The sequence below is a fragment of the Hyalella azteca genome, unplaced genomic scaffold (genome assembly GCF_000764305.2).
Source record: "Hyalella azteca isolate HAZT.00-mixed unplaced genomic scaffold, Hazt_2.0.2 contig8205, whole genome shotgun sequence".
Lineage (NCBI taxonomy): Eukaryota > Metazoa > Arthropoda > Malacostraca > Amphipoda > Hyalellidae > Hyalella > Hyalella azteca.
In genome coordinates this window covers 51,821-71,553 of record NW_025938304.1, presented here as the reverse complement: position 1 = coordinate 71,553, position 19,733 = coordinate 51,821, and the positions used below count along the sequence as shown (strand labels likewise).

At 39.9% G+C, this 19,733-nt stretch overlaps 1 protein-coding gene and 2 long non-coding RNA genes across 3 annotated transcripts; all 3 read right to left on the bottom strand.

Moving 5' to 3' along the window:
• Positions 1 to 2,423: 2,423 nt before the first annotated feature.
• LOC125178240 lies at positions 2,424 to 3,770 on the bottom strand. Its single transcript, XR_007156833.1, has 3 exons — positions 3,679 to 3,770; positions 3,244 to 3,398; positions 2,424 to 2,870 (listed from the first exon to the last, which is right to left on the bottom strand). It is a non-coding gene; the product is annotated as an uncharacterized LOC125178240 (long non-coding RNA).
• A 3,872-nt stretch (positions 3,771 to 7,642) lies between these two features.
• LOC108681459 lies at positions 7,643 to 9,664 on the bottom strand. The gene is made up of 3 exons (XR_001931500.2): positions 9,626 to 9,664; positions 9,125 to 9,208; positions 7,643 to 8,315 (listed from the first exon to the last, which is right to left on the bottom strand). It is a non-coding gene; the product is annotated as an uncharacterized LOC108681459 (long non-coding RNA).
• A 6,254-nt stretch (positions 9,665 to 15,918) lies between these two features.
• On the bottom strand, positions 15,919 to 19,473 carry LOC108681461 (spidroin-2). The gene is made up of 3 exons (XM_018170492.2): positions 19,404 to 19,473; positions 17,267 to 17,419; positions 15,919 to 16,648 (listed from the first exon to the last, which is right to left on the bottom strand). Exons 2-3 carry the CDS (start codon positions 17,413 to 17,415, stop codon positions 16,024 to 16,026), a joined length of 774 nt encoding a protein of 257 aa, XP_018025981.1. The 5' UTR covers positions 17,416 to 17,419; positions 19,404 to 19,473; the 3' UTR covers positions 15,919 to 16,023.
• Positions 19,474 to 19,733: the final 260 nt, after the last annotated feature.

Genomic DNA, 19,733 nt, shown 5'->3' with positions numbered 1-19,733 from the left:
GGAACAGTGAGTTGCGTGTTCGAGACCCGTAATAAGCTGTAAATATTCTGCAATTTTCGGAATTGTCGACAGGTTCAACGGACTAATCAACACTGACACCGCTATGCTATACTAAACAAACAGCGTCCAAATGCTACAACGCATTTCAATAACATTTTAACACAGCCAGCGAAGACGTAGAATTTCAACAAGTTCACTAACGAAGTGACAGTGGAATAATTGAGCACGGTAATAATTAAAGATTATCAAGCATTATATTTTTTTCATTTAAATTTATAACCATCAAAATTTTATATGACTGAGAAAATAAAAATTTCCGCTTTACTTCTAGCCCGTAGCAGAGGCTACTGTTGACTGGCAAGCAGTGCCCGACTTGAGCTCAAGGTTTCACAAACGATTAAACAACAAACTATGATTTAGTTTACAATATGATTAATTACGGGTCATATGTTTCTTAACACTTGCTCTGTGCCTTAATTCAGGGTGACATCTGAGGTAGCTTCATCCTGAACATCTGATGTAAAAACGATACTCACCCCTGCTACTTCACCTCCCTTCCAAGAATTATCGGCAGTTTGTCGACTCCATGACAGCAACTCCCAGGGTACTATCTTTGACTTCGCATTATTCCTGCTGTGCAAGTTTCTGTGATTTTATCAGCTTTTTAAATGCACGGTAACGCCACTTTGTTCAGCCTCGGTTTATTAATAGATTTTATGGAACTAGACAACTATTGGAAGCCCTGCCCGAATGCGGCCGGAAAGTTCGAAGTAAGCATGTGCACGTGCTGGCTCCGGCGTCGTCTGCGCTACGAAGACCTACTGCACGCCTGGTTACTGCGGCGGCTGTGACCACGACTTGAGCCCCGGCAACCTCTGCGCGTGTGTGGACCAGCCACGAGAACAGCCACGCACCGACATACATCGAAGGACTTTGTAGTAATTAGGTCCCGTAATAATAAATAAGCTCGTAATAATCAATATTATATTCAATACACTGTTAGAAAATCGACCGTAAAAAAAACGTTCCCACCGGCATTACCGTGGCCGGTTATTTACCGTTAAATTAAACGACGGGAACGTTTTCCCGCACGAAAACGGCACGCCCGTTTTGTACTTTGCGGCTTCCTACAGTTTCTTTCATACAGACTATTACAATCCGACATAGCCACACATAAGAAGACATAGCGAGACATAAGGAGACATAGCGAGACATAAGGAGACATAGCGAGACATAAGGAGACATAACGAGACATAAGAAGACATAGCGAGGCATAAGGAGACATAGCGAGACATAAAGAGACATAAGAAGACATAGCGAGACATAAGGAGACATAGCAAGACATAAGAAGACATAGCGAGGCATAAGGAGACATAGCGAGACATAAAGAGACATAAGAAGACATAGCGAGACATAAGGAGACATAACGAGACATAGCGAGACATAAGAAGACATAGCGAGGCATAAGGAGACATAACGAGACATAAGGAGAAATAAGGTGACATAGCGAGTCATAAGTGGACAGCGTGACATAAAGAGACATGGCGAGACATAGGAAGACATGGCGAAACGTATAGACATAGCGAGGCATGATGAATAATAACGCGAGGAATCGGTTCATATCTTTATTGGTTCAACTGAAATATCCTGCATGCATGTATGCATGCAGGAAAAAATTCCACGGATATATAGATGCATCTTCATTAATTAAAATAAAGAAAGAAACTGCAGTTTGATGCATCGTGAATATATTTATAAGGAGAGTATTACTGTTACATTACTATTACTAACAAATGAAATCAGTAGAAATTAGCTATCACTCCAGTAAGAAATTTACATTAACGGCAAATTAAAACCGAAGTGAATTCCATACAATTTTTCATCCGAATCCAAATGGCGTACGGGTGCCGATAACAGGTCATCATTCCCGATATCAGTTATTAGACCAAATCAACGCAAGTGAGACGCAATATACTGAAGCGGTCAGGGACCTTAACATTGAAATAAAAAGCAATTTAAAATAACAGTCGACGTATGCAAAATATTCTGAAAATCACAAGGGAGCCATCTCGAAGAAAATCTAATCTAGTTACATGGGAACGTCCGTTGTAAGAAGAGGCAGTCGAAGAGGTGCTCAATGGAGCGAAATGGTTCCACCACACTCGAGATCAGCCGCGCTTGCGAAAGGCCTCCCCTGAATGTGAAGAACCCAAGGTGCCTACAAAAGCACGAACGTGGCTGATATAGCTCGGAGTGGTAGGGGCGCGGGAGCATTGCTTTCTCGGGGGCGCCCTGGAGAGGTGAGGCGGTCAGGACCCTGGAGAGGTGAGGCGGCCAGGACACTGGGGAAATGAGGCGGCCAGGACCGTGGGGAGGTGAGGCGGTCAAGACCCTGGGGAGGTGAGGTGGTCAAGACCCTGGGGAGGTGAGGCGGCCAGGACCCTGGGGAGGTGAGGCGGCCTGGATCCTGTTTTCGGCGGTCCCCGAGGGGTTCGAGGCGATGGCCCCAAGGGGCCATCGCCGTAAAGGCTCCACAAGGATCCGTAAAGGCTCCACATAGGAGCCTGCTGGCAGGCAGCCACCTACCAATACTTTGGCAAGGAAATGACCAAAGCGGGACAGCAGGGCCACCTTCACAAGTCTACACTGGAGGGGCAGAGACAATCGGGGAAATAATGAGCGCAGGTTTGGAGGGCGCGCGCCAGGAACTCAGCAGAATCTTCGCCGTGGGGCTACCCAGGCTGCGTGCTACTTTGCTTCTGTAGGTTCCGCGGTCGGGCCAAACAGCAGACATTACCCAGTCGACACCTCTCCTCGTGGTCACTATTGGATGCACTCCTGCAGATGGAGAACTTAGGCTGGCAGAGTACCTGCAAAAATTATTTAAGTTAGTTCAAAATAATTGCATTTATAAAAACTGATAGAGTCTCCACCTGGAAAATGGACAACAATAAATTGCAAATCAATGAATGGAGGACCTGAGGCCTTAGTATGATCAATGTATCATAAACAGTAGATTGGATGAGCACATTTGTGAGAGTTATTGCCACAATTAGCACTGAAATCAGCGCCGCGATTCGTTTTATCAATGATTGAATCCATTAAATGCCTATCTTGTTCAATTTGGCAATTATGCCCAAATGATTAAAGTTTTAAATGCCTGAAATTGACTTTAAAGATACATTAAAACACGTTAATGGAGCGGAAACTGCCGATTCTCAATATACAGAGGGAATCACAAACCTCTTCAGATACCACAGCTGCGCTGACTGCATTCAGTTATACGTTGTATGTGGCGTAGTGTGAAGCGAGAAGCGTCACCAGTCCGTCAACGAGGCTCGACACCTCGCATTTGCTGATGGAACGACAGCACTGCTCTGCGTGCACTAATGACGGTCCTGAAGAGGTAAAATATGGAATTAATACAATCACCATCTGTTTTAATCATCAAAGCAAAATATTATCCAAATATTGAAGCAGAACCAAGTCGACAGTTTACTAGCATATTTTTTCTCAGAGCTCAACTGATTTTCAGTTAATAGTGTCAATTAATTAGTGACATTTTTTGACGCAGAATACAAACCAAGAAAAATTCTTCAAACTTCAAATTAAAATTGAGACAACTCGCCCAAGACAGAAAGAGCATGGGTCGTATGGCCTCTTTTATGAAAAGCTCACATGAAGATTCAGCTCCTTCAATTTCACTTCTAATGAATCCTGTCACAAGTCAAAGTATGATGGCCATGATGAGGCAGAGAAGTGCAGTAAGTGCAGTGATATCTACGAATATTATCATATCCGAGCGCTGAGCGGATTCTCAGCAAAGTTTCTTGTTAAATTGATTTATTTAAGATGAAATATAAATTAACTTCTTATAAATTTCTTCGTTCTCCAAAGACGTGCAACAAGGATAATTCCAGGCTTGAAGGGCAAGTCCTATGAAGAAAGATTGAAGATTATGAAGCTTCTCTTCAAACTATCGCCAGTCATGAAAAGATCCGGTCAAATGACACGAGTTTAGATCTATGAACAAGGCACGAAATGGAAAAGAATCGGCGACAGGCCACATCAGGCCTACACTTCAGAGCCGACATCACTATGTTATGTTATGTTATGTTAAATCCTGTAAACATTTGCATAATAAGACTGTCTCCCACAAGGAACTCTCGTTTTTCGTTCATTAGCATTTCTCATCGCAGACAAATTTCTATTGATCATGCACAGGGAAGGTGAAAAGTCAAAGTTGATGATGTATTAGAAGAGAAACGCTGAAAAGAGAAGTTCTACATCATTATGACCCCGTCGGACGGTAACCGACTCTTATTTCATTGATGGTTATGATAGCAGAGCCTAATCTTGTACAACCGCGAATTGGAATTTTTGTCTAGGAACTCCCTAAAAAGTTTTAAATTAGCTGCGGAATAGTACTAGATTGCCGATTCACGCCTGATTCACCTCAAAGCCGACCGAGGTGAACCCACTCTCGCACCCAGCTCCCGGGTTAGAGTCCCACTGAGGACAAGTTCTCCCGGGATGCTCAGCTCATGGTCAACTTAGCCATTCATCCAACTCTGCAACTCTGGTTGATAAGTGAGTATCTGGCTTGTCCAAGGTGGTGTGTAATGCAATAAAAATGGTTCTGGCGGATCAGCGAGCCAGTGATGGTCGTAGAACTGCCAGTGGCATTAAAGTGCCCGGAAAAACTGATCAATCACCCCCCCGCCTCCCTAGTCGCCACTACCAGGATGGGCAATTACAACAACAGCCTCCTTTGCTCGTAAAAGGTACGAAAATGAGATTTGGTCGACGCAAAAGCATCTGCCACCTGAAAACTGCCCATTTCCTCAACACCTCAGCGACAAAATATAGTGGTTGTGGTAACGAAGTTAAGATGGAAATAACGACTAAAATCAGCAGTGTGCCCAGCAGGAATTTCAGGCTTCATGCCTCGTTGATATAGCGGATTAGCGGGGTCGCCGGTTCTTAACATTAACAAGGCCTGTCGCCGATTCTTAACATTGCAGAACATCCACAGCTTGTTGCGGGCTCGAACTCGCAACTTACCGCTTCAAATTTTCTTTGCTTAACCGCCCAGCCTCCTTGCCAATTTTGACCAGAAACTGGCGCACAGAGCTGCGATCGAACCCGCACCTCTCTGCTCCAATCTTGGTACTCTGAACTGTAACCACTGTGTTACAGTCTTAATTAAGACTTTCGTGCAGCTCAATTCAGAAATAAGAATCCCAGTTCCTGACTCGTCTACTTGCATTCCTACTTGTCTCCGCATTCACTAGAAGCAAGAAGCTCAAAACAACTAGAGTGCATGCACACTGCACATGTCAATGGAGCGTAGCGTAGCGATCTCGGCATCATATGTTAGGCTTCCACAGCCTGTGGCCGATTCTGTTTGGCCTGTTACTCTTTTTAGCGCATTTTTATCATTTATTGAAAAAGTGCACTATTGTGCTCGCCATGTCCGTCCGTCCGTCACTTCACGTTTTCGTCGACGAAAAAATGCGCTGTCTGTCGCCCGCTGCAGTGAGTACTGAGTTATATTTTTAGTTATTTTTTTGCCTATACTGGCTACTGATCTTTTGATCAGATCTAATAAAGTTGGGAGGCCCGTCTACACTGTACACAAATTCACGCATAACACTGTCCAGTCCTTTTTAAACGTGTTGACGCTGGGAGCTTCCACCACTTGTGCTGGCAGTTTGTTCCATCTCTCCACCACACGCTGGGTGAAAAAGTTTTGACAATGACTTGTATTGCAACGTTGCTTGTTCAGCTTGTAACCGTCGCCTCTGGTGTTTGTATTCATTTCCAGTTTTAGTATACTGTTGTCCAAATTATGAATATTGTGTGTGTATTTGTAGCAATCGATCATATCACTTCTCACTCTCCTATACGTCAAACTTGGTATTTTTATCTGCTCAATTCTTTATTTATACTCGAGATATTTTAAACCTGTATTACTTCGGTTGCTCTACAATTAGCTTCTTGTCTCTTTCAAAGAACGGTGACCACGCTACATTTCTAAACTCTAGGCGTGGACAGACAATTGCGATAAAAGCATCTTTATAATTTGGTAGTCCAGGTACACAAATGATCTCCTGATGAGACCTAACAGTCTGTTGGCCTTGTTCACCTGAATTTCGACGTGCTGAGAAAACTTCAAACTTATGTCCACATCCACACCCTAGTCCTTTTCAAGTTCTATCACTTTTAATTCAACACATCTCCGTACTGCCGCGCTTTCGTATGCGCATATTATATTTGTAATGCCTATTTTGCATTTCAAAATGGAGCACCTTGCATTTTTCCGCATTGAAATTAACCTGCCAAGTGTCTGCCCAGCCAACAAGATTATCTAAATCACTCTGAAGCTTTGTTGATTAGCGTTCGTTTCCACGCTTTTTACATCTTGGTGTCGTCCACGCACATGAAGCACAAGCACTCGACGGCATTTAGAATAGAATAGAATAGAAATGTCGGCACTGAAGAAATAGGCCCATGACCTGTTGCCGATTCTTGAATTTTTCGTGACTTGATTCACAAGGGATCCCGCCTTTGGAACCCGATCTTTCCATAACTGACAATTGATTGAGATAGCTGCTGGACTTATTGCCTGGCCCGTAATTTGCTAGGCATTTTAAGACTGAACATATGCTCCTGCATAGCTTCGTCTAGTCTGTTCTTGAAGGCGTTCATACTCGGAGCGTCAACGATGCTGTCAGGGAGGCTGTTCCACATGTCGGTGACTCGAAGCGAGAAGAAATGTTGTCGCATGGATGTGTTACAACGCAGTTTTTTTTTAGTTTATAGCCGTGGCCCGTGGTGTTGGTTCTTGTTTCAAATTCTAGTAATCCTTCTGGGACCTTGTATAAGCCATGAGTATACTCTTATGCTTCAATGAGTTCCCCTCGCAGGCGTCGATAACTGAGGCTTGGAAGCTTCATAATCTTTAATCTTTCCTCATAGGACTTGCCTTTCATGCCCAGAATTATCCTTGTTGCACGTCTTTGAATTCTTTATTAAGTTTTTGTCCTTTTCAAGTTTCGGTGACCACACGACATTTCCAAACTCAAGGTTCGGGCACACGACAGCTTCATCGCAAACAACTGCTTCATCGACAAACAACTGCTTCATCGCTTCTGCATCTAGGAACTCGAAAGAGCGTCTGGTCAGTCCAAGTCGTTTATTAGCTTTATTAACTTGACCTTCAATATGCTTAGAAAATTTCAACTCATTGTCGATATTAACTCCTAAATCTTTTTCCATTGTCGACTTCGTTAATGGACACCACGACGTTCGGACACCAAATCGTTAATGAACACCACGAAAAGAACATGCCCCAGGACACTTTCTTGTGGCACTCCGCTTGTACAGCCGCCCTGTCCGGAAGACTGCCATTAACGCAGACTTGTTAACGTCTACTGCTCAAAAATGCTCTGCTCCATCCTAACGACTGACCATCCACACCAAGTGCTTTTAGCTTGACGAGTAACCTCTGGTGAAGTACCGAATCAAAACCTGTCTAGGTAACGTGTGACAATTCTTTATCAGCCAGCTGCTATGCAGGACATGCACGGATAAAGTCAATAATTAGTGCATTTTAATGAAAAATATGTTAGATCTCAATGTATTATTGTTGTTGAGGTTCAGATGTATTGAGCTGTAATTCTGCGTGTGTTTTTCTTCCGTTCCTCCACCATTTCGGATTCCACTGTATTAGAACTTTTAGTACGAACTAAAACACAAAGTGTAGTAGTTATAAATCTTAATTTAGCGAAACAAATATTACCAATTTATTGATAAAACCCACACATTAAACGATCTTAAAATGAATATCTGTTCTATCCAGTTTTTATTTCACCAGAAAGTTTCTCGATATTGACAGATGAAATTGCTTGCTAATTGAATCTGAGTAACCGTTTACTAAATCATTCCCAGCAACCGTGCAGACGTAAAATCGTCAGTAACAGAACTCCCTGAAGTTCAAACAACAGGCCGACTATACTGATTATATAGTCACTTCTCGACTATACTGATTAGGCTATAGTAATTGATGGATTTCTGATCCAAGCACAATACGAATTGAATAGAGCGTGCGCGCACGCGAGTTATTAGTTTCCCATAAATGTCGTTGCAAATAATTTCCAAGGCTTTTTGAACCATGTAATCTTTTCTTTCCGCCATCGCCATCATTTGCGTTGCCTGGAAAGCTTCTCAGGCGGCTGAGTGAAGAAGATGTCTCGTGAGCAACAGCGCGGCGAGCAAGAACCAATCTGCCGCCGTGCGCCGCGCGTCATTCCCTGCAACGTAAGTTAACTTGCGGCATCAAACAGGAACTGCATTCCAAACATGATAACATACCACATTTCTAATATAATTTCATTCCATAAAAATGATATCCCACAGTCCTAACGTGATTTCGTCCCACAAAGAATGACACTCTGCATTCCTAACACGATTACGTCCCACAAAAAATTATATCCCAAATTTCTGACATGATTAAATGTCATAAAATATCTTTCCATTCCCTTTCTTTTGCTGACATAATTGCATTCTACAAATGTACTTCTTCTCGATCAATGTACTTCTTCGTACTTCGTGGCGTACTTCTTCTCGATCAACTCGAGTGTAAAAACTTATGAAGCGGAATAAACTGAGATTTATTATCGTGTGATGCTCTTAGTAACGTAACACTAAGTCAGACTGTCAAAAGATGCAGTTCTTACAAACTAATTGTGAAGTTATATATGTTTTCTGATATATTTACTTCAATGTAGATGGAAGTATTTATCTACGAGTTAAAAGCTTCTAGTCGTACAATATTAATTGAGCTCTACTTTGGTACTTTTAGATCAACAATATTCATTCAAGTTTCAAGTATGCCACGGGTAGTGTACTCCAGTCGAATGTAAATCACCTTGCAGGACGCACACCCATTCTCAGATTTCGGTTCTTTAAGGCTGCAATTACAGTTATGACGCCACTTTTAGCCATGGACAACAGGAGATAAACTGTTTAAATACTGACCTACTCATGAATTATCGTTAAGTTAATACGCACTTTAATGACTAAAAATGTTGACGAAGTTAATAACTGGATAAGAACTCACCGTTCCGCACTTCAATGTAAAGCGTGAGGTTGCGCGACAGCTCTCTTGGGTCTGGCAGAACTCCCACTCGGCGTCCTGGTCGCTCTGAAATAAAGTTTGCTGCAAGGTAGAACGCAAATATTTATAATATGTCTACTGTTCTAACTATGTGTTTAGCGTAGGTCAACAGTAAACAAAAATAAAGAAATAAATTAGTCAGGCTGCAGAAGTTCAAGCGACGACTGACTAAAATAAATTTTATTTTGTAACTTTTAACGATATTATATGAAACTCGATGGTACTCGCAACGTACCGTTGCACGATTACAAATATGGTTTTGAAATAAATATTAATCCTTTAATTTATTTGAATTTGATTTATAAGTTATTGTTATACAAGATCTGTTTTCGAATCGTAACCTGTAATCGAGTCAAATTAACAAACGGAAATTATTTTTCGCGCCGAAATTCAGGTTCATCATGAAAAATTCATCATAAGAAATTATTGCAGGTACAAGCTTACCGCAGTCGTAGAGGAAGTTTATCTGTCGTATGTCCATCTGAAATTTCCAAAAAGCAATTAATCTTAGTCTGGAAAATATAGCCAATTATCTCAATAATATGGATTAAATGGCACAAAACTTCAATCATTAGGAGATTAAAATTTCCCCTAATGAATGTAGATTTTACAGAAAAAATATCAGTAAAAAATGTAAGTGTGTCATCGCATCACGTATTATTTCAGAAAAAATAGATGAATATTCTGAAGGAGAGTTCGTCTAATGTTATTGCATGCAACGGATTTGACAGTCCTGAGAAAATGTGAAGGCCGCACAGTATATTTCCCGAATTTCGAGTTATTTATGCAACATCAACCAACAGTAGACCTATCGCGTTAATGTTGCGTCATGGAAACGTACAATATCTACAATAACACTACATGTACTTACACTACTTACAACAACACTACAATTTCTACAACAACACTACATTATTTACATGAACACTACAATATTTGCAGCGACCCTACAATATTTACAACAACCCTACAATATTTACAACAACACTACAATATCTACAACAACACCACAATATTTACAACAACCCTACAATATTTACAACAACACTACAATATTTGCAACAACACTACAATATTTGCAGCGACCCTACAATATTTACAACAACACGACAATATCTACAACAACACCAAAATATTTACAACAACCCTACAATATTTACAACAACACTACAATATTTACAACAACACTACAATATCTGTCTCTTATACACATCTAGATGTGTATAAGAGACAGGGTTACACCAGAATGTAGGATTGGTTGCACTGGAATGCAGGATTGGTTGCACTGGAATAGTTTGACTTTGATGATCGAAATTTATGGGGTTCGCAGTTTCTTTTCACTGGAGCAGCCATTGCATGAATTTTGAGCTATGGCTCCTGTGTTTCAATTTTTATCAAGAATCTTGAACCCTCAGAAGAGAAAGTTGATTTAAACATCAATATTTGTCATGTGGATGAAATAAATTAGTCTAAAACAGTCAAAAATTACTCTAAATTAGTCATAGTCGTGATAAATTCACAATTTTGGTCGTGAAATACCTGGCAATTTATTTAAACCAAATACAACGCAGAGCTGATTAATACTACATAGTTTCTTAATCATTTTTCCCTCGATACTTTTCCCGAGCATTGGCCAGATGTCAGAGCCAGAATTAATATTCCTGGGGCCATACTTTCATAACTCGCTAAGTAAACGAAAGTACTTACGCTCTATTTTCTTGTCTATGATTGGTGGATACTTTCAAAGCTCGCTATGTGAACGTAAGTACTTACGCTCTATTTTCTTGTCTATGATTGGTGGATTTGGCTTGATAGGCCGTCAATGATTGGCTGATGAACTTACGATCTCTTAACTTTTTTTGAAAGTATAGGTCCTGCTCTGCTGACTCACTGAAGGGCGCCGAGATGTTGTACGGGATGACTCCCTCCGGCCACAACATGGACCGGTGCTCGACGGGGTTGTTTTGGAGACCTGGTCCACCATGTGTCTGCTCATCATAAAAATCATAAAATGTTAAATTATACAATTTAAGATTTTATTTTAATTTAAGATTTTAAATTAAGATTTTACATTTTTACGATTTTTAGGATTAAAATCTTAAAATTCAAGATTTTAATTTAAAATTAAGATTAATTCTAATTTAAGAGTCATGTCGCTTATTCAATACGGATAAAATCGTAACCACTAATTAAAATTGAATTGAAGCCTGAATAAAAAATATGTTTGTTGTAGAAATCCTCGATGTTTCCATGAAAGTTCTTGAGGGAGTCGAATGTTTCTCAATGAACGTGAATGACGGGACCCCAAAGGTTATAAGCAGGATTTAGTGAGAAGCTTTACGGTGCTTTTACCCGGCTCTGGCCGGGCGGCATCAGGTCGTCGATGTAGAAATTTCTTTCGACCGAAAAAAACACCGAATTTTTTTGTTCTTATAGCACAATCATTTCCCATCTGACCGCTATTCGTTTTTAGTGATTTCGTCTGTTGTTCGTAGAGAGACAAATTTACGATCATCAAAACTTATGGTAGAACGAGATTTACGATCATAGTACACGTATGGTAAAATTAGGTTTATGATCATCGTACACATATGGGAGAACTAGATTTATGACAATTCAACACATAGGACGATGTATTTAATTAATAGTATCAGATTTGCGATCACCGTGCACGTATGACAATATGAAATTTTCGGTAATCGCTAATAATCCATATTTTTTAAGTAGCCTCGAAGGTTTCTTAATATATTCAAAGTATTGAGGTGGAAAACAATTAAATGATTGAATTTCATTCAGACAAAACCAAGGGATTGTGCGTGAATAACCATTTTTTATTTACCTAGAATATTATAGGATTTAAGAAAATATTTCTTCTTTTTCAATAAAATGTTATTTTACTGATGTTTCAAACCCAGTAGTACAGCGCAAAGCAATACAGCCTCGTCCGGAGACGAGATTAACTTTAGAAAAATTCTAATTTGTTGAAAAAGCCTTCTTGTGCGTAATACAGATAATTTGATTAAAATAAAAATATTTAAAATATATTCTAATTTTACAGTAATCTCAGAGTTTTAATACAATATAACCACAATCATAATTAATAACAATACAGAGTTTAAATATTCTAACAATTATTTCATCACAAATTATGTTCAGGTGCAAATAACTGCACGATTAAAGGTTCCTTTTCATTAAATGTTCGACGCACTCGTTTCGTTCCTGCATGACGGCTGCAGGAATTTTATTTTTCGACTTAACTTTATCGAAACATTTTTCTTGTAAGCAATATATGTTCGCGCACTGAAACATACTTTTCAATGCAGGTACTTCTGAAATATTTCAATTATTGATTTCAATATTTTTTATTTCTCTGCCATCGATCATTGAAAACGATAACTCACCTGTTTCATCTCAGCTCCGTTGTTGCTATTGTCAGAAATTGCAGGCCAAGCAATAGCTTGTCTCGTCTGCATATATATGAGCAACGTCAGCCACAGCAAAAGTAACTGAATTTTAGTGCATCTAATAAACCAGAATTGCGTCTCCATCTCAAGCATTTATGGCCTCGTATGCGGCACCAAAACCTCATTCGATGCTTGCCTTATAACTGCTCTCTTCTCAGCAGCTTCGGTCACGTTCAGCCATTGTTTCACCGAATGGCACGCTCAGAATTTCAGGGAATATCAATAATTTACAAGCAAATCCACAGACTAAGCCTTGAGGTTTGCTTGTCCATTACCTGAGCATCGGATTTGCGTTCTTCAGTCCTTACGATAACCATAATTTATCAGATGACGTTTATTAATATTAATATTACACGTGAGCAAAAAGTCATCGGTGATTTGAAAAAAATTCATGGTGATTTCTTCACTTGAAGAAATTAATTACTTCGATTCATTATCTAGGAAGTAGATTAAAAATAATTTAATTACTCTGAGGGCAATCGTTCACTTAAGTTCTATTTCTTACTGTAAATATCTCTTAAATTTTACTGTTCATCAGTCCTGTACAATACTTTAGCGCGACTTCCCTTTCTAGAGGAAGGAAAGATCAAATTTCACCTTATTGATAATGTAAAGATACACTTAAAAGATATTGAATGCATTAAATCAGAATTGTGTTAGGTGAACAAAATAAAACTTGAAAAAAGTGAATTGGCCCGAGCTACGGCCCGGTGAAAGTCCCCTGAATCGGGAGCAAGAGCTTCACCTGGCCAGCGCAAGCCAGCCCTGGGAGTACATGGAAACTGACGCGCTAAGTTCCGTGCCGCCCGTCCTGTCAATTAAGTGACAACATTGATTTTAATGAAACGAATGAATGATTTTTTATTGATATAAACAATTATAACAAACTAAATATTAGGGTCCAGAATATCGTCAAACTCTTGAATTTGAGGACATAGTAGCTGAGCTCTTAAAATGGTTGTTTATCTTATAATAGTAGGCTATAATAAATTGGTTAACTAACGTGTATATATTCAGCTGGAAGACAAGAAGGTTTTTATTATTTGGCTTGAGAGTAGTGAAGTGAAAACAGCTATCCATATCATGGAAACTAGCCGGAGCTACAAATTGCCTACTCTGAGCCTTCGATCGTGACGGACACCTAACCTGCAGCATGCGGTTCTCTCCTCGATCAGCTCTCGCCGAGACCAGTGCCTCGTGAGAAGACGAGCTGTTGCTGAAGCCCTAATGCGCAGATCGTCTCACACCTCAAAGCTGCCACCTTAGACGAGACGCACGCTGGAAGTGTCACTCCAAAGTGAAGACGAAGCGGACGAAAAAGTAAAGATGTGGCTTTGTTAGCATCTTCCATTGCTAACGACGCCATTTAATTTTTGGACGCCTTTTGCTATTTTAATTTTCCCCCATTACTCATTTTTCCCCCCCATTACTCATGTTGTATTCCGAGTTTGTTGTATGTAGGTCCACAGTTTACTTAGGTAGTAATTTCAGCCTATTTATTCAAGAATCAACATCTATACGGTCAACCTAGCATTCTCTTGTGGAACAAATTCAATTCAATTCACGTACCTCAGCGCTGTCAGAAATTTTCAATTATTCACTACTTTGCCGTCAGCCAGCACCGCAGGAGGAGCGACGTTAGTCCTGAACATCATCCTTCTTCCCTGTCTGCTTTTTCACATCTTTTTATTTGTGTGAACTGATATTTTTCATTTATTTATTCACGCTCTGTATTCAATTTTTCTACGGTACTCTAGACAATTTACTTGATCAATTTCTGTATCATTAATCAACTATTGAAATTCAAATACGTTGAAGCGTGGTCGCCAGTTTTGCCGTGGAACCAAATGCCATAGCCCAGACCTTCGTTTCCTTAATCTTTCATTTATTTTCAAACGTCAAATCTCGAACTCTCCTATTCTAACTTTCCGTCTAGAGTCTAGGTCTAGAGTACCTTCCTTTCACTGATTTCTCTTTAGTTTCCTAGCTGTTAATTGCCTTCCTGTAAGCTTTCAGCATTAGGACGCACCAAAATTTTAGGCTTGTTTATTTTGTCATTCATCTTGTCATCGTTTGATTCATAAATTGGAATAGGTTATTAGCAGATATAGTATCTTTTCTCTTCAACTGGACCATCATTCTCTATCCACCAGTGTTCATCACCTTTAAAAATTTCAAATAAATATGCATCGTGTTCATACGGCTTTAATTTTTTTTGTCCGATTGTGTGAGCCCATCATTCTTCCTCACAAGCAGTCGTAATTGGAATCTGACTGGTGGGCTGTTTCTGAACCGTACTATATACAGGCTAGAGTTAGCTTAAATCTTCAAATTGGGGTATGAAGAAATGAGGAAGGTTGCCCACACAGAATTGCACGAAATGTTGGGAACTGTAGCCGGCCAAATTAATTCAGGAATAAATAAAACCCAAATGGCAATCTTCCAACTGAAATTATCTTATGGAATGATAAGAATTTTATGTAAGTCTTGGCTATCTGCAGGAAAGCAGTTTTCCATTGTTGCTGCATGCATATGATTATGTGAATAGAACACATGCCTATGTTGAAGAATGAAATCTATGGTTAAATTTAATCTAAATTTGACTTATTAGACATAATCATTCTCCGCCGATATGACTAAATTTTACGATTGAATGCACATTATCTCAATCATTTCATTTATTAAAAATTACGTTTTGCACCAATTTTTCTCCTGACACTCATTTATTGCTGTGTTCATCCTCCGAAACATTTTTCCTTTGGAGAAACGGAGTATTTCAGGACATTCAACGAGTGTCGATGGGTCGCCGCTCTAAATCCGTCAACCTATGAGCTGCTGAGTGCTCCGCTGCTGGACTTTTCTCGGTCACTTGACCAAGATAAAGATTCCAGATATCAGCGCCTGAGTGGCTGGCATGGAGGCCTTTAAGGCGAAGTTCTCAATGCCTTCATAATAAGCGATGATTAATTTGATATGTCAAACAGACCATTCAACACGGTCATAAATTAACTGCAGTATTAATGTACTGTTTCAGTTTTTAGAATCATTTTCATAATTTGAAGTTTGTAGGGAATAATTTTGGCAATAGACTTACATTTAATATCACGTCCATGTGAAGGATTTATCAATGACGTACAGTCAGGAGTTTCTGATGCGATTCCGTTGCGCATATTCACCATTGAGCAGTAAACAGATCTGATAAATAAACCGTTTTTTCCTTGCTGTACTTTTTCAAGACATTATGACTCCATCGAAAGGAAAATGACTCTCTTCTTAATTTAATTTATTTTAATTATTATAAAAATTTGTCTTTCTTGTTCTCCATTCAAATGCTTGAATAGAATGGAAAAATATCATTTCCAGTAAAGAGTAGCTAAATTAGAAGAAGTTGAAGGTGGGGTTGTTGCATACTCTGCAGTCGCGGAGGCAGCACTTGAGGTTGCCGGGACAGTCAAAGTCGTTGAAGCACTCGTCCCTGCAGAAGGGGTTGGGGAGGAGAGATCCAGGACCGAAGGGGTTGGGGAGGAACCTAGTACTGGGGTCGTCGCTTCTGGGGGCGGCTCCGGTGGCAGCCGGGGCAGCAGCTGCTGGGGCTTGGCGAGTGGTACGTGATGGGGCAGGTGAGGCGTTCTGGCCTGCGCCAGCGGCGCTGCGGGTCAGGGGGCCGAAAATTCCTTGCCGGGGGCAAAAACCTGGCTTGGTGTTGCTCCCAAAGCCGCCTCCGAATCCAGGCCCAAATCCGCCTCCAAATCCGGGACCAAATCCGCCTCCAAGTCCGGGTTGCCCAAATCCACCACCGAATCCAGGCCCGAATCCACCTCCAAATCCAGGTCCAAACCCACCTCCAAAGCCACCTCCAAATCCTGGTCCGAATCCTCCTACGGCGAAGCAGCACTGCTGCTGGCCGCTCTGGCAACACCTGTTAGCGAAGGCCTGGTCTGTGGGGTTGCAGCGCGAGCACGAGTTCAGCAAGTTGCCGATCACGTTGCCGAGGCCGAATAACCTGCAATTGTAAAAGGAATTTATTTATATTTGCATTAAACGCTGTTATGAGTATTTAAAAAATATCTCAAGGAATATTTCTTATGTACGCGTATGAGTACTGAGAGCTGATCCAGGATAGGGTTGCCTCTCATTAACTTCAGAGAATAGCGGTAATAGCTTGTAAATGGTATACATACATTTGCTGCCAAAGCCAGAAAAACATTTTTAACCCTGGGATTACTCCAAGTTATATCACATATCATGCACCGACCTGAGGTTTGCTAAACGAGTGCAAATAGGATGGGAAAACATAAGCGAGTTTAGGAGTTGCAAAGCACAACTTGTAATCTTCACATAACGAAGAAAACTGCCGGTAATTATAAAACAACTTCAAAACCTGTTTTTGCGTTCTGTAGGTACACGTAGTCGGTAACTCTTGAGCATTTGGGTTATTTTTCTTTATTATTTATTCACATAATAGGTTGTTGATTTATGACACATAATAGGTTGTTGATATTTAAATTCCCGAGTAAGAAGCTGTCTGCTGTTTTTGACTGAGACTTTCAAACTTGGCTATGAATTTCAGTTCTTAATGATTCATTTAATGCAACATCCACTGAGATTCGTCGCGACCTACCTGGTCTGGGGCTCAGCTGGGTTGGCTAAACTCCTGGTGGAGGCAGCATCTGCAGCAGGTGCAGCAGCAGCAGCAGCAGTGTCAGGAGTGTCGTCTGCTAGGGAGACGCCCAGAAGCGCCCCCAGCGTCAGTAGTGTCAGGAAACGCATTTTTCTGTAAATTTATATTTGCAAAAAAAAACATTAATCGGTCAGATATGTGCTGGTGTCATGTGTGACATAAATAACGAAATAGTGGTATAATATACGTAAATAATAAAAGATACATAGAGACTGGATATTAATTGTTTAAAGTGATGTTCTTAATCTTTAATTTATTAATTATGGCAGACATGTAAAATGTACTTTAAATCGGCGATAAAAGACGTCTGAATAAGTTTATTTTATTTTGTAGAAGGAAAACTAATTTTTTAACCGTTCTCCGCAATAAGGAACAAAACCTTAATTGCACGGTTTTTCTCTGAAGATTTTATTTAACATTTCTTTATATTAACTTATAGTTAGTACAATTTAACTCGCTTTTGGATTGAGATTCATTTGTCAAGGTCGTAATTTTTGTGCTCTGCCAGTCAAGCATAAATATCAATGGTACCATCTGTAATTCATTCTCATGTATCGTTTGGTCATGAGTTACAGTCCATCGATTTATACATTTATGGCTTATTTTAAAATATGTGCTAACATTTTTATAATCCATCAATATAGCTTTTATTTTGCATCTGCTGCAACAATCAGCACGAATTCCACTGACTCCTATCATTGATATTTCACCGCAGATTTTGAAATTATCACGGACTTCTAAATCCATCGTATTGATCAATTTGCGTACAGTCATATGGCAGATACTTCCTGCTTACAAACAACCCTCAGTGTCGGCGGCGATGTCTTCCTTAAAGGATGCGGAACAACACATAAAGTCACCGCCAAGAGTCAAGGGTGCGTTTATCTACTGACGCGTCGTCGACCCGGCGGCAACCTTGAATTTCTCATCTCAGTTTTGGTGTGTGCGTCATGAAGTGACGGGGTACGATCTAGGGCTTCATATTTTAGGTCAGGTCGGTGTTAACAAACTGGCTTCACTGTATGAATTAATTGTAATAACTGGGTCCGAAGCATGCCGACGTTAAGATTGAAAAGTGTAATGATTATTTAGTATTCTTGTGGTGATGCTAATAACATTTATAATATATATGTCGTCCACCCTGATGATAGATCGCATTCCAGACTGTGACTTTTAGATCAAAACTTTGAAATCGTTAATTAATAACTTGAAATGGTATTTTTTTCGAGCAGCTTAATTGTGATGAATATGAAATTAGGACTCATATAAAAACAGAATTTGAGTAGTTGAAGTTCGATTCCATTGGTCAACTGGAAAATTAGTGATTATGAAGTGAAGATGTTTGCACAAATTTTTACGTGCCGATAGTCGATTCTATTTTATCTGCGATTCATTTTTTACACAATTTCATGCATTTGAAAATCGACGAGTTTGTTCAGAATAGCATCATAAGCTAATTTTTTACGGCATCGTACGAACATATATTAACGATCAAGATTTTGTCTATTGTCTTGCTTAATTCCAATATACTTCCCATAATTCCGAAAGTCGACATAAAAATTTCTTTAATAACGTTTGTCAATGTGAGGGTCCTATTCGTAGAACTAACCTAAATTTTTTTGAGAACTTTTTAATGCGCAGTTGTTGCTACTCTTAAAATCCACTGTTTATGAATAATCAACTCTATTACACAAATAAATGCATTCGTAATTTCTACTGAAAATTGTATCAAATATTTACAGAGTATTGAATTTTATAACAGTAAAAACTTTCAACTAAAAAATCAATATAAGTTAACACTTTTGAGAAACGGTGGATTTGGCGATAATTTATGAATTCCAGGTATTTTATAATGAGACATGTAATAGTTATTGCATTAGAAACTTTCACCTAAGTTACTTCTTTACACCCATATAACAATAATATTTCCTAAAGCATACATACGAGTTTACATAAAGCAACGGTAAGATCAAATCAATATTTCCCAAATACTCAGTCAAAAATTCATTCACTGCGCGAGACACAATGCCAACAAACCAAATCCAAATGTTTATTACAATAAATCCAACGTACATACCTCAGACAAGAGGATGGAAGCACAAGCGAAGGCAAGGCGTGTGGAACTGTCCTGAGACGTAGCACCAGACGCCTGCTTTATACACCTGCGCTGCCTGCGCTGACCTTACGGCCAAGAACATCCACCTCAGGGCCACGCATCGATTGCGCCCTCTTGTCTCTACCTGAACTCTTGGTGTCATAATACTTGAGATACTTGAGCGTTGCTTGTCTCTACGGCTCTACCTGCACTCCAGGTGTCATAATACTTGGGATACTTGTGCGTTACTTGTCTCTACGGCTCTACCTGAACTCCAGGTGTCATAATACTTGAGATACTTGTACGTTACTT